The 14,057-nt window shown below is 43.4% G+C and overlaps 4 protein-coding genes across 4 annotated transcripts; 2 read left to right on the forward strand and 2 right to left on the reverse strand.

The window, feature by feature from the left end:
* Window positions 1-3,027: 3,027 nt before the first annotated feature.
* Window positions 3,028-4,057, reverse strand: LOC121593603. The gene is made up of 2 exons (XM_041916125.1): window positions 4,008-4,057; window positions 3,028-3,887 (listed from the first exon to the last, which is right to left on the reverse strand). Exons 1-2 carry the CDS (start codon window positions 4,010-4,012, stop codon window positions 3,161-3,163), a joined length of 732 nt encoding a protein of 243 aa, XP_041772059.1. The 5' UTR covers window positions 4,013-4,057; the 3' UTR covers window positions 3,028-3,160.
* A 2,036-nt stretch (window positions 4,058-6,093) lies between these two features.
* On the reverse strand, window positions 6,094-6,753 carry LOC121593989. The gene is made up of 2 exons (XM_041916822.1): window positions 6,729-6,753; window positions 6,094-6,615 (listed from the first exon to the last, which is right to left on the reverse strand). The coding sequence occupies exon 2, from the start codon at window positions 6,596-6,598 to the stop codon at window positions 6,221-6,223; it is 378 nt and encodes a 125-aa protein (XP_041772756.1). The 5' UTR covers window positions 6,599-6,615; window positions 6,729-6,753; the 3' UTR covers window positions 6,094-6,220.
* Window positions 6,754-9,328: 2,575 nt separating this feature from the next.
* On the forward strand, window positions 9,329-11,065 carry LOC121593160. Its single transcript, XM_041915294.1, has 2 exons — window positions 9,329-9,376; window positions 9,438-11,065. Exon 2 carries the CDS (start codon window positions 9,478-9,480, stop codon window positions 10,276-10,278), a length of 801 nt encoding a protein of 266 aa, XP_041771228.1. The 5' UTR covers window positions 9,329-9,376; window positions 9,438-9,477; the 3' UTR covers window positions 10,279-11,065.
* Window positions 11,066-11,998: 933 nt separating this feature from the next.
* On the forward strand, window positions 11,999-13,081 carry LOC121592144 (skin secretory protein xP2-like). Its single transcript, XM_041913498.1, has 2 exons — window positions 11,999-12,806; window positions 12,903-13,081. Exon 1 carries the CDS (start codon window positions 12,215-12,217, stop codon window positions 12,785-12,787), a length of 573 nt encoding a protein of 190 aa, XP_041769432.1. The 5' UTR covers window positions 11,999-12,214; the 3' UTR covers window positions 12,788-12,806; window positions 12,903-13,081.
* The last annotated feature ends 976 nt before the right edge of the window (window positions 13,082-14,057 follow it).

A 14,057-nucleotide genomic window follows, 5' to 3' on the forward strand; every position in this document is an offset into this window, starting at 1 on the left:
AGGAACCTATTCCATGTAGGTTTTTTGTTTTTTTTTTGGAGCTCAGTTTTTGACAGGATGTGCGGTAGGTTGCTGGTACCAAACCGTGAACAGATATCAAATTCCCAGCATTCTCTTTGGAGCCAACGCATGCGACAAAGGTACGGAAAAATCAGAAGCTAATTAAATGCCATAAATTAAACCGCAAATTTCCAACGTGCGCTGAGGTGAAATGATGATGGTGAAAGAAATCCCATTTGCAATTGCTGAGATAAGAATAATTTCGAGCTTATGGGGTGGTTAACGGGTTGGTGCGATGCTACGAGCATCGAAATTTGATTCTTACCCCACCGGGGACGTGTGGCTGCTGCGTGACTTGCACTTGGGGAATGTTTTGTTTTAGCCTTTGCCTGTCCGAGTAATCGATATCGAGGCGAGTCTGCAGCATAACATGGACAGCAATAAAACTGTAGTATTAAGCGTTAACGGGCTTTATTGAATGTGCTTTTATAATTTAGTGTTCGAGCATGTCAAGAACGAAGTAGTTTGTGGGATTGGTGCGGGAAAGGCTTGAGATAAATGTTATGGGGTGTTGACTGTTTATCTACCAATTGCACTGTTGGAAGAGGCGTTACAAAGCGAACCGGATAACAGCAAAGAAGCTTTGTGTCTTACAAAGGTTGACACATGCCATTACAATTGAGATTGGACAGATTAAGTTTGATTTTCTGCTCATGAAGAGTTTAAGCAATGGATTACGTTATACCGGTTTTGCGGCAAAATGTTCAGAAAACATTGTTGGTATATAAAATATAAATTAAGTTTTATTTAGTGTTTTGCCAATCAAACATTTTGAGTTTACTTTTTATGAGATTTTCTACCGTTTTTGTCAGAATCTTGTCTGCTTTCGATTCCTTGTTTCATTTTAATTGATTTGCTGTATTTCACCTTGTGGTTAATCTAGCAGAATAGGCTATTTGTCCTGTATTTCAAGATTGAGGCAGGTTGTAGCAGGGGCGGATAAAGCAGTACATGAACTAAGCGCGGCGAAAAAAGGAATCCATATCCCGCTCATAAGTAAATTTACTTCTCAATCATTATCTAGTTAAGAATGCCACATACAATACATACTCTTGTTCAAAGGGCTTTATAAGGGCCTACATTCGTGTAACTGCTTAGGGACTCCACTTGTGTTAATCAGCCACTGGGTTGGAGTTCAGACTTCAACGAAAAACGAAGGCACACCAAACACAGAAAGACAGCATAGTGTATGTACCATGCTTATAGACGCATAGACAACGATTAACAGTGAACCAATGTGTCTTTTAGGCTAAACTTAAAAACATGCACTTGAAGGACCAATTGGTGACTTGTTTGCCAACATTCTGATTTTTAAACTGACTTAGTAGGCAGCCCCGTTTTACCAACAACATTATATGGTGAGCCGCATTTGCTAAACCCCAAATTGACTTTAGAAGACCAAAAGCTTCCAGTTGTTTTTTAATATTAAATTTTATTAAATAATTTGTTTTCGTCTTTGGCTTCTGTGGTTGTTTTGGCTAGACGCGTCAGCTTCTACAAGGCTGCCATGAGGCTCAGTTCACATCTGGAGCGCTCATTCAAGGACTAACGTCTAGGAAACGAGCACGATCGAGTAGATCGTTTCGCCAAGAAGGAGGTTTGTCTTCAAAGTACCACAAGGTCGGTTCGTTTGAATTTTATGACATGTACTTCTTTTCATTCTAATTCCGAGATGAATCTGATGGTATAGATAAATATAGCATATAAGGCAAAAGATTAGTCTAGCAGTTTGGTAAAAGACCGGCATGATCGCTAAGGTCGCTAGGCTAATCGCATCAAAACACCTTAAATCATGTTACGAGCTTGGCTGTGCGTTTTATTGCTTTTTATGGCTATTTCTTTCATTCCACTAAGGATGACTTTGTGTCTGTATTAGTATGACATTATTATGATATAGCAACATCTTCATCGTTTCGCGTTTGTTGATTGATACGTTCCTCAATCAGTGGCTTACCAACAACTTGGCAGCTCAACATCAAAGTTCATGCATTAACACAATGTACAACAATCAGAGGTTAATGTAAAGGATGTGGAATCGACTGTGCAAAAGTGAGGAATTACATTGACCCATGACAGCAAATTGGTTTGGATGGATACATTTTACGAAATGATTAATGATGACCGTGTTGTGTTAACATTGTACCAACAGCTACAGCTTATTACTATTTCTGTGGTTTACAACAAAGTAAGTTTTAAGTCTCTTTTAAAAAACTTTGGATTCTCGTATTCTTAAATATTGAGAAATAAAAGTATCGTTATATTGATGCTATATATTTGAAATTGCACGACACTGATGGTATCTTCAGGACAGAAACCCGACAAAACAAACCTCTTTAATCGGGACGGAATTGGTCAACGCTTGCATGTTACACGATGAATACTACGTACCAAACCATCCTTAAGAAAGTGTACATTGCATGTTTTATGGTTTTGCTTGATGAGTAATGAAATTGCCATTTGTGTGAAGCATTGATTTACATGTGACGCTTCGGGTGAAAGTTGAAACGTCGTTCGTTGCAGTGAAAGTTCAGATGTCGTTCGTATCCAGCCTCCAGCTCGAAAGATTCAGTCGTGCATTATCATCTGAACCATCGTTACGTTTGTGCTAAAGCGTGTCAATTAGGGGCAATGGTTCAAGTGTTTCAAATTCTTCGCATCGTGCTGATGCTACCATTGCTGATCTGCTGTTCCGGGACTGCTGAGGATACGGCACAGCTCGGCACGAAGCAGCTGATCATCATACATCCCGCAATCGACGCACTGACTGGGCTGTGGAGTGCCTTTCAGGGCGAAACGACAACACGTGCTCCCGGTGGACTGCGGGCGCCAACACGACCTTCAACCGAGGTACCGCCGGGCCACTATGAAGCCCTGGAGGAGCTTTTAGCGAGTGTAATGAAGGCAAACGAAGAGCTCCACAGGCAATCACCTCGCAGCTAACAGAAACGCAAACAAGACAAGGCAGACTTCATTGTGTGTTTGATTTATTTCAACCGAGAGCGATTGGATTTAGTGTTAGCATACGTCCAAAGTGTTCTTAATAAATAATCCTAGCTGTGTTCCTTGCTGTGGTTTGTTTTGTGTATCATTTCGTGTTTTCCTACGGCTTTTCCTCGGCCAACTGGTCCAGTGCGTCGACTACTGCAGCTTCCTCGATCGGATCTACCTTCACCTCCGGGACCGGCACTTCCTCGTTCGTTTCCTTCGTCACATCGAGCTCGCGGCCGTATCGTCGGCTTCCACCTACGGGGCGACTCCGGGCGTAGTAATCATCGTCATCGTCACCGCTGGGATGGTACGACTCCGTGGTCGGCCTGTAGCTCGTTGTTTCGGGCGTCGTTGGGTGTTCCGGTCTGTACCCGCTTTCGTATCCCGATCCGTAGCTGGGACCGTATCCGGGGGGACCATACTCACCGTACGGTCCACCATAGCCCGGCTTGTGATGACCGTACCAGTAAGGCTTGACGCGATCGATGATCTCGTCCATCATCGTGTGCGATTGCTTCACACTGTCACTCAGAGCGCTCATCCGTTCCTCCAAGTATTGCCTGTAGCCGGCCAGTTCCTTATCCCAGCAGCCCTGCCAGTACGGGTCCTCCTTGCCGTCCGCATCGAACTCCTCGCCGTTCAGGCTGTAGTGGATTTTGAGCAGAGCGCCCCGGATGTCCCGCTGGGCCCGCAGCAGCTCCCGGATGATGCGACGTTTCTCCTCCACCGGTAGCGAGTTGATGTCGTCGTAGTTCAGCTCGCCCGCCAACACTACGCCACACAGCAGCACCGCACCGAACAGTGGAATAAGCAACTTGCCTGTCAAACCCATCGTGGTGCTAGTTGTGTGGAGCCGAATTACAAGACGTGAAATAAAGTCATTAGTAACATTGGAGGAAATGGGGAGCTAAAGTGGGTGAAAGAAGAAAGGGTTCGCTTTTCAAGACCCGCAGTCTCACCTCATACACTCTGTGCTGACAGAGAGTTCTACGAAAGCAATAAGCGTACTGTAGCGTTGTGCGTTCGTTTTTATATGGACTTGCATTTCGATATATGCGACCCGGCTGTGTTCGAGGAGAATGTTCTAGCTCCTCCCCTTCGGTTGTCACGTTTTGGGGAGAAAGGTGATCCTGTACTTTCACCAATCAGGATAAGAAAAAATAACGATTGGGTTGGAATTGAATGTTTTGCCAAGTGTTCGTAAAAATGTTAATAATCTTCGTTCTTTTCGATACGAAACAAGGTAAGCCTGATTGATGAAATTGAATAATCAAAAATAATGAAAACATACACAAATGTAGAGTTGTTCAATTCATACAATTTTCATTTGTGTCATTGATAATCAAGTTAAATATCTAAGAATAATAAATGTTTTAATTAAAGCTATGCAGCAATCAAAATATTAAACTGGCTAAAATAAAGATAGGAATTGAAAATTTAAAATGAAAATTTGTTAAACATATCACAACTTCACACATATCGTTAATAATACAAATCCATCAGTACTTAACAAATATTTGAAACAAAACCTTCACGGATACACACAACTAAGATAGCTTAATATTTATCTCCATATCACTATGAGATAATAAAAACAAATACGAACAAATAAACAAAGAAATAAATAACTTATTCCATGTACAATCATGATCAACAGTTGGTATGATTTGGTATGAAAATAAAAAAAAAGTTTCAAATTTAAATTCGATGTCACGTATATAAAGTGTCAAGAACTAGCTGTCACCCGGATAATATTGCACTTACACTCAATGTGTATGAATATGAACAATTAATTACAAGCAAATCTATATCCCATTGACATGACATTTTTATTACACGTAAATCTTTCAAAATGCGGATAAACATTTGCGTTCCTAAAATATTCAAAACGCAATGAAAATGTTAACATAATTAACAACAAAAAGTATTTATTTGATCTTTGGTCGCTCTGGAAGGCAATCGCTCAAGAGTTTTGGAATATAGAATTAAATCATGCATATCAGCTGCCAGTTGAAGAATGTCTTAAAAGAGATTGCTTGCTGAGTATGTTTTACACAGTTTATGTCAGCTTAATGCTACTGTTTTTGCAACTATTATAGAATCTTCATGGAGTTTTAATTTTGAATTTTGATAGATGCAACAAAAAACAATTATTAATGAAATCAAAATAATCATTAATAAAAGCCAAACCAATAAATTCAAATTGCTGTAAAAAACACAATCACCGATAAATGTGAGAAAGCAGAAATCCTGATTTATTGCATGTAAACGCTAAATGCACATCAAAAGCGGTAAATATCATCAAAAATCATTGTGAATTGATCAGATTTTAAACTGAATTAAAATAGATTATACTTTAAAAGCTTTTATAAAAATTAATTATAAATATATTATCGGAACTTTCATAAGTGTAATGTAAACATGAACATTTTTATTCACATTTCGACACGAATCTCCTTATCGCCGTACGTCCTTCAAACGTTGTTGCTACCAACATTTGGAAGACAGATGACACGATCAACTCGTTGACTAATGCTTATTTACATCCTTATGGATATGCTAATCGATGGGGAAAATTCGCCATTCATACAATGAACCTTGTTGAACTGTGAATGACGAAGACTAAACCGTAACCTCGCAAAGACATCAAATGCGAGTTATAGCATTTAAAAAACCTACAAGGTATGGTATCAAACTACATGTGCCAAATGTCTTGTCTTGTTTTTAACAAATACAAATTTGACAAGAGATTTATTTTGGAGGAATTCGAATAACATATCTCTTGAGTCACGATTTTGGAATTGTTTCAAAGATAATTAAGGTTCACAAAGGCGACTTATCCAAACGTGAATCTCTGCTAATACTACAAACATTTAAAAATGCTTTGTGATAAAAGCTTTCATGTTAAATTTACGTGCTTTCTCACTTTTTTTTGGATAAATATGTGATCATGATAGAAATGCTGTTTCTAAAAATTTAATATTTTCAAAAATTCACAGGATTTAGAGGGTTGTAATATATAGGAATTAAAAATAACAAAACCAGTGCATTTTAAATAATTTTATTTTCGAGCATAACTTTTCTCCCTTCGGTCTAGTTCGCTTCTAAACATAAAACACTTAACTGTAGGCATGCCATAATCCGTTCGTACTAAATTTCCCTATTCCCTTCTCTAAACACTAGGCCGTTCATTGCGTAGCGCATCCAGGGCCGCCTTTTGCTGGGCCAACATTCTCTGCATCTGTTCCAGGTCATTGTAGTTGTAGCCACCGTGGTCTTTGTCCTTTCGGTAGAACAGCTTCTTTTGCAGGGTTTCGATTTTCTCTCTCAGGCCGGTGATTTCGGGACTGATCAGGCGACAGTACTCGGCCACTTCTTCCGTCAGCTTCTTGTAGGAGTCCTTCGGTTTTGTTTGATATCCGAAGTACGATTTGGCCGATACCTCTTGTTCCCTATCGGGTGCTGAATCGCTTGGGTTCGCCGAAACAACGGACGCGATCACCAACAGGACGGTGCAGGCGGCGAGTAGAACGATTTGCTTGCTGGACATGGTTGCGTTTTCGAATGCTTAATGAAGAAATGAAACAGAGCAGATCGGAAATGGATTAATACTTCACATAAGCACGACTGTCATTGTCGTTGGTACACGATTGCACTGAGAGCTGAGGTCCTCTACTCACCTCTGGCACAGTGGACGTGGATCAATAACCCATGCGAATGCGATGGTAAGTTCCTTTATATGAACTTTTGCTTCCGGAGAATCGTCCGTTTACTCCTCCTACGAATCCGATCGACATACTTTCACCAATCAGATTGGAAAGGTTCTGACTTTCTCCAGCAGGTTTGTTGGTTCTTCTCGATCGCGTAAATGAGTGGTAGTGCATGTTTGTCCTTTCATATGAATGCTTATAAAATCCGTGTCATACTCGTTAATATTTTGAAAAATCTCGTGAACTTTGGTAGAACTTGGGTTGTTGATTTTAGTTAAACTACTAGATGGAAGATTTTACTGAAGTGAGGTATTTATCAAAACACCACCTTATATATCTAAAACTAACTAGATACTCGTTCAAAATTATGAGCTTTTGATCATTGTATAGCATGGACAGTTCAAATATGAAGTTCAAATTCATTCAAATATAGTAAGAATAGTGAAGCTTACATAATTTTAATCCATTTTTTCTAATACTTACTTACTTACTTATCCGGTTCACTTTGCGGTCTTGGCCTGCCTCAGGAGCGTTCGAATCCGCTCGCGGTCTCGCGCCTTCGTCTGCCAGTCCGTTATCCCGGCCTATTTTGTTCTATAATCCAATTTTAAAATCTTGTTTTATACGGACCTAAACTTAATTTCTTAGCTAAATTCATAAAATAAATCGAGAACTATGATGCAAACAATGAGATCCTCGGTGATTTTATTTCGTAGTATGAATATTAAACTTTTTTATGTTTTACGCATAAAGCAACCATTTTGGTAACATAATAATTTGTTGAGTATTGTTTCGTAAATATTCAAGTGACTTTTTTATGTTTTTTTAATAACAATGTTTAAGTTTTGATTATAAGAAAAATGGAATATATTGTTTAATCTCTACTTTTCCCCATCTTCTACGATCTTTCTGTCAAAAATGTCTATTTTTGAAAAGATAGTCACGGTAATAATGCGTTGGGGCCTGTCTGGTGGTACAGTCGTCAATTCGTACAACTTAACAACATGCCCGTCATGGGTTCAAATCCCGAATAGACCGTGCCCCCATACGTAGGACTGACTATCCTACTATGGTAACAATAAGTCTCTGAAAGCCAAGCTCACTTCACTAGTGGGTACAGGCAGGCCTTGAAAGACAGCGGTTGTTGTGCCAAAGAAGAAGAATATTGCGTTGAAGTTTTGAAACTGATATTAAACCATCATTCTTCACGAGCGCTTATATTGCGCCAATTCAACATCGAAAAGCAATATTCATCTAAATGTTATTTGAGTTTGAATAATTCACAAAGAAAAATTAATTTTTTAAAAATATTTTAGTGAAATGATTCTGCGAGCGGTTCTTCATTCTTTTACTGGTTTGTTCTCACTATAACCGGTTTCAGGGCATTTGAACGAGAAGTACAGTTTTGTCGCGTTATTAATCCTTCGATTAATTCAATTAATTGACACAATTCGATGATATGTATACTTGATATGTATATACCTTGACAGAATTTCGTACACTCTTTTGCAATTAAACACTTCCCATAGCCGTACCACTAACAACTTTGTGATATTGTATGACAACGAACATAAACTCGTTTACACCAGACTTTACAGTTTAAGTAATATTTGTACAACTTTATTGCTCAACCAACACCTATCCCAGCAGATAGTTGTTCTGTTCCTGTTCCTCCATTAGCCTCTCGTACCGTTGCCATATGAATAGCGCGCGTAACTGCTCGAACTGCAGCACAAAGTATGCAAAGTCCAGGATTTGCTTGTCCAACTGTTCCGATGCCTTTACCACCAGCTGCTTATAGTCGGGACGGTCTTCCGGCACGCGAAATTTCTTCGCGCCCACCAGCACAGTAAGGCAGATGAGCAGGGTAGCCACCAAAAGAGCCCACCGGACGATGCAGCACCGCATTGTCGGGTCGTGTTGTTGCGGACAGGTTCTTCAGGCTTCTGATCGGTTGAAATAAAAAGATCAGTTCATTTATTTTTCCACCGTGCTGGCACTGGCTTTGCACTCCACGTGTGCCGTGTTCTTGCCGGCACCGAGCGCTAACGTTCTATGCCGATGCACTGGTGTTCTCTCCATCCAGTGAAAGGTATGTGATGGCTGTACATGGTTGCAAGCAAACAGTTTAAAACTTTGCGGCCTAAGGGCCGGATTATTTACCCCGTACTGTGGTGCAGATTACTTAACCGCTAAGAGAAGGAGAGAACATTCTCTCGTTACCTAAATGAGTTTTAAAGTACAATTAAAATCCATCCAAAGATAGGCTCAGGCAGCTCTCAGATCTGTATCGTGCGGCATCAGCCGCGATCAAACAGTTTGTAGTTCAGCCCCGAAAATTAAAATGAGCTCCTCCAAAGTCACCTTCCGTTCATTGTGGCGAAACTTCACCACAAAGCACATTTGTCGATTGGATCTTCGTTCTACCGTATTTCCCAGGTTCAGTCCAGCGGGGAAGAAAATCGCTCAAAACAAATTGGGGAAAAGAATGGCGTGCCTTCGTGGCCACAAAAGAAAAGAGAACGTTCTACTGCATTCGCCAGCGTGGCATCAGTAGGAACCATGAAGTACGCCGCGATTGTGATACACCTAGCAGACCCGATGCGTACGTGGTGCAGGTAAGTGCTCGTAAGTGTTTTGCTCATTGCAAGTTGGCAGATCTTCGAAGACATCTTTCAGATTGTGATCGACTACTGACGCTTCCCGGACAATAAAAGTTATGAAGTGTACCGGTTTAACCTTACTTCTGTGGTGCCTTGTGTTTGTGCTCGTTCTACCACGACCGGGAGCATGTGAAGGCATCGAAAAGGTGTCCTATCTGCTACAGTACGGTCCCGGTGTGCATACGGTATTCGAGCAGCAAGAAACATCCGACAAACCAGTGGTAGACACGAAAGATCGGGTAGCGCCAACGACCACCACACCGTCGACCTTAACCTCGAAACAAACCAGCAGGAGTAGTTTGGGCAGCAAGGCGTCCTCAACCACCAATTCGGGATCGTTCGAATCCTCCACAGTGAGTCACGTGAGTACAGGGGAGCTGCATCCGACCACTGGCGTGATCGAAAGTGTTCAAAACGATGCATCGCCCTTCCTAACGCGAGTGAACTCAACCGTGCCGGCTGGTAACACCCAAGCTCCAAAGATCAACACGGTCGGGCACGAGCAGCCGCGCCCTGCTGCCATTGCCGATAGATCAACGGCCCCGGAGCCCGATCGACGACGTAATCAGTGCCGCTCCCCGGTCACCGTCCTTCAAAAGCTGCCCCCGCTGCCGCTACCGCCAACGTTGCCCACCTTCGGGGCGTTCCTGCGCTCGGACGTGATGGTGAACCTGAAGCCGCGGGAGCTCCGCACACTGATGAGCACGTACATCGGGCTGATCGAGGCGTACAAGAGCTTCAACCAGCAGCAGAAGCGCAACATCGCCCACCTGGAGGAAGAGCTGGCCCGCCACGAGCTTATCACGGGCCGGGCGGAACGTTTGCGAAACACGAGGGTAGAAATCTTAAGCAAGTAGGTGAAGATCGTGAAGAGGATGGGGAAGAAGATGAAGAAGAAAACAACGGAAGACGTTGTGTGGTGGTGTAATATGTGTTTGTGTCCCTGCTAGTAAAGAGTATCGCTTTTACTTTTGCTATCCGAAACCTCCAAAAAAGTTTGACCTTACCGGCACGATAAGCCACCCTTTGCGCTACGAAGAGCATCAGGTGTGCGTGTGTTTCGCAACGCCCCCAAAGCAGAAGGTATGCATTTCAACCGGTAATCGTATGCAGGTTTGGGAGGGCTTCGATCATGTTTGCATTACCGATCAGATCTTCGCGTCCGGTACTGCTTATGTGTCGAGCTGGTTAGGCGCTAGGTGTTAATTTAATTTTGTAATCACCTTGCCCAGGCGAATGATCTAGTCGCTACTTCTAAATCAAACTTCAAAGTCAGGACGATGGCTTCCATTGGAGGACTCTGACCATCGGCGGAAGACGAAGCAAAGCTTTATATAGTCCCCCGGCATGCTTAAACAAGGAGAGAGAGAGAGAATGTTTTACCGGTTTTTCCCTGTCCCCGAGTGCCAATTTTGTGCGAATTTGGAATTGGAAAAGAAAAGAAAACTACACAAATAAACCATTTCGCGATTGCACTCAATACATGATCTTCTACATGTTGGATTTTGTTAGTGCCTTTGAAATTGTTTTGTCCAGAGCAAGGAAACAAAATTGTGTTTATTTTACAAACATCCCTATTTTTTTGGCAGTTATACCTTCAAAATGAAAGAATTCTATCACCGTTAAAACGATAGCATCGGGCACGGCACAAAACCATCTCATACCCGGAAACAGTCTTGTAAATTTCACACGAGCAGTTATTTTTGGTTGTAGCAAGCTTATCAGAATCAGGTTTAAGCTTTACCGTGTGTGTGTGTGTGTGTGTGTGCTTGCGAAGTCTTTTCTCCGCTAAGGCCTGAAGAGGAACCTGTTCTGCTCATTTATTATGCACCATAATATTCGACGAGTCCGGCCAGAACACAATTTGCAAATCAAAGAAAGTTTGCTAAAGAAATTAAAGAGAGAGAGAGAGAGAGAGAGAGAGAGAGCGAGAGAAATAGAGAATGAAATAAAAAAGAAGATCCTCCACCTGCTATCGGTAAATGAGGTCTGCCCCAGACAACGCCTAAACGTTTCCAAATTCTTCCGCGTTCCACCGGCAAGAGGGAGAGTGACACATCTTCTCGAACGTGCGGTCCAGATTGGCAAACTTTACCTAACGATCTCCAAAAAAGTTGAAGACGTCCAGGCTCTCCAGGAAAAGCAACATTAGCCGAAAACGGTCCTATGGTTTTACGGTCTACTTGTCCTCATCTCCAACGACCTAAGCCTACGGGCGATGACTTGCTCGCTCTCTCCCATCCAAACCGGCTCCAAGCTCCAGCCCAGAACCACACCAGGAACCCATAGGCGACAACGCGACAGTACGCGGACTTCGTTTTTTTCTTTTTTGGCAGAGAATGAGAATCGATGAAAAATTAGCATAAATCTATTATCATGGTCTTTGGGGTTCGGCTTCTCCCACCACGCGCATGTCACCAGGCGGTGGTGTTGCTTAACAGTGCTGCTCGTGAAAACTGGTTTCGGCCTCTACCGCACTGGAGGCTGTGTGTCTCGCGGTGTAGTTCTTCCGTCACCTTCTGTGCCTTTAACTCGTTCTCTTTTCGGCGCAGCGCGTGGAGTGGGAAGGCGGCAGCATTAGATGCGGCATTAGATCGCGAGCAGCACGATCTTTTGGATGGTGGGAGTTGAACGTTGGGCGGTGGACAGCCTTTGCCCACCCGGGTTGGCAACAAAAGGACCAACATCCGGCAAAGCGGCTGTCAGTTTCGGTACGGTCGCGGAGCACGTCTAACACGCGCGTTTTTTTGTTTATCGTCGATCTGATAAGTGTCCAAGCAGATTTTTGCAAAGATGAACCGTGCCATCGCTGTGCTGTGTCTGGTCGTTGTCGCTGCCTCGCTGAGCGAGGGAACGTTCGATGTGCTGCTGCAGAAGAAGAAGGCGTTCCTCGGCAAGCTGCTGCACAAGGACGAAGGAGCGGGCTACGGAGGCCATTCCGGCTACGGGGGCCATTCGGGACCAGTAGGATACCAAGCCACTGTTGCCGTCGCTCCAGTCCACTACGCTCCTGCTCCAGTAGCGTACGCCGCTCCTGCTCCGGCCCCAGTGCACTACGCCGCACCGGCTCCTGCCCCAGTTCATTACGCCGCTCCTGCTCCGGCTCCAGTTCAGTACTCTGCTCCAGCACCTGCCCCAGTGCACTACGCTCCTGCCCCTGCTCCGGCTCCAGTGCAGTACGCTGCCCCTGCCCCGGCTCCAGTGCAGTACGCTGCCCCTGCCCCGGCTCCAGTGCAGTACGCTGCCCCTGCCCCGGCTCCAGTGCAGTACTCTGCCCCTGCCCCGGCTCCAGTGCAGTACGCTGCCCCAGCGCCAGCCCCAGTCCCAGCACCAGTCTATGGACCGCCAGCAGCACCAGCACCGTAGCCAGGATGTGACCACGCACGTAAGCATACTGATTCTTAACTTCTTGGCACACACACATAAAAAAATCTCAAAAATGACCCCAAAATAACCGTAATGATCTCTCTTCCATCTCCAGGCGGTGTCTCCCTACATCACTAAATTAAGGCACAACGCTATGCAGCACTGGCTAGGCTAGGTGTACGGACGGAAGGAACTATTTATCGAGCACCTACAGAAGAGGTACACAGACCGTACACGCACAACAACACCGTAAAACCCCTTCTATTCGAATAAAACCCTTATTATTTTTTAAAACAAGAAGCGTTTCATTTGCGGAAGCGATCAGCGATCGTGCCAAGCTTTTGGTCTTCGATTGCAACTCAACCAGCCACGTTCGGTTCTCGTTGTTTCTTAAGTTCTCGAGAATGGATTGCTTGGCTTACAGTACAGACAGCAGCAGTGATGAAGATGCCCCCAAAATTCCTTGAAGATGCCAGTAACGAGTGTGTTCAGTTGTAGAATGTACTAGAGAAAGTGGCGGGTAGATTGTACAAGGGAGGATGCCGTTCTTAAGCGTCCCACTACACTTTGTAGCACATGACAAAGAATAAAGTTACGTTTACGGAAATGAAGAAATTGGGTCATTAGATTGAAATTTGAGGTTATGAGAACTGTTATTCCACAGCTTTTTGCACAACTCTGCTATCGTGATCTTTCAGACAAGGTTTTTGGTGTTTCTCTCTCACTTTCCTTCCCGTTCTTTTCATGGCTACGCTTCATCTCCAAAAATGATGACGTCCTCGAAATTCTAACCATGCATAATTCATCAGAAATTATGTCTTTGAAACTGTTTCCCGACATTTCACACCATCTCCTTGATCTCTCGATCATTTCTAGGCGAATCAGAAAAAAATAAGCTCTAAGCCACAACCAAAAAAAATCGTGGATATGGAATTAGCTCAAACAGAAAGTTGCAGCTGCTGAATCGTCCATCTTCCTCCAATCTTAGAGTTCCCGCCCAGAGGTTCCTCCTCTAGAACATGCCACAGGTGTCAAAAATGTCACAGCTTTGGTCGTGGACAACACTGCACAGCATAGCCACAAATGGTTCACGATCGCCATGGTGTCGCATTGGTACATTGGCATTGTATTCTTAATGACCCGGACACCGGCCATCGATGCCGTTATAGCGTCGAGTGTCGCATAAATTAGCATCTGTTTGCACTTGAGATTGTACAGATGGTTGTAAAAAAATCCCCGATTTTTACAAACACTCACACACACACACAGC

This window comes from Anopheles merus, chromosome 2L, assembly GCF_017562075.2.
Source record: "Anopheles merus strain MAF chromosome 2L, AmerM5.1, whole genome shotgun sequence".
Classification (NCBI taxonomy): Eukaryota; Metazoa; Arthropoda; class Insecta; order Diptera; family Culicidae; genus Anopheles; species Anopheles merus.

What these genes read in the sequence shown, in the direction of transcription:
- LOC121593160 (XM_041915294.1), top strand. Translation starts at nt 9,478, where the DNA reads ATGAAGTGTACCGGTTTAACCTTACTTCTGTGGTGCCTTGTGTTTGTG.
- LOC121592144 (XM_041913498.1), top strand. Translation starts at nt 12,215, where the DNA reads ATGAACCGTGCCATCGCTGTGCTGTGTCTGGTCGTTGTCGCTGCCTCG.
- LOC121593989 (XM_041916822.1), bottom strand. Translation starts at nt 6,598, where the DNA reads ATGTCCAGCAAGCAAATCGTTCTACTCGCCGCCTGCACCGTCCTGTTG.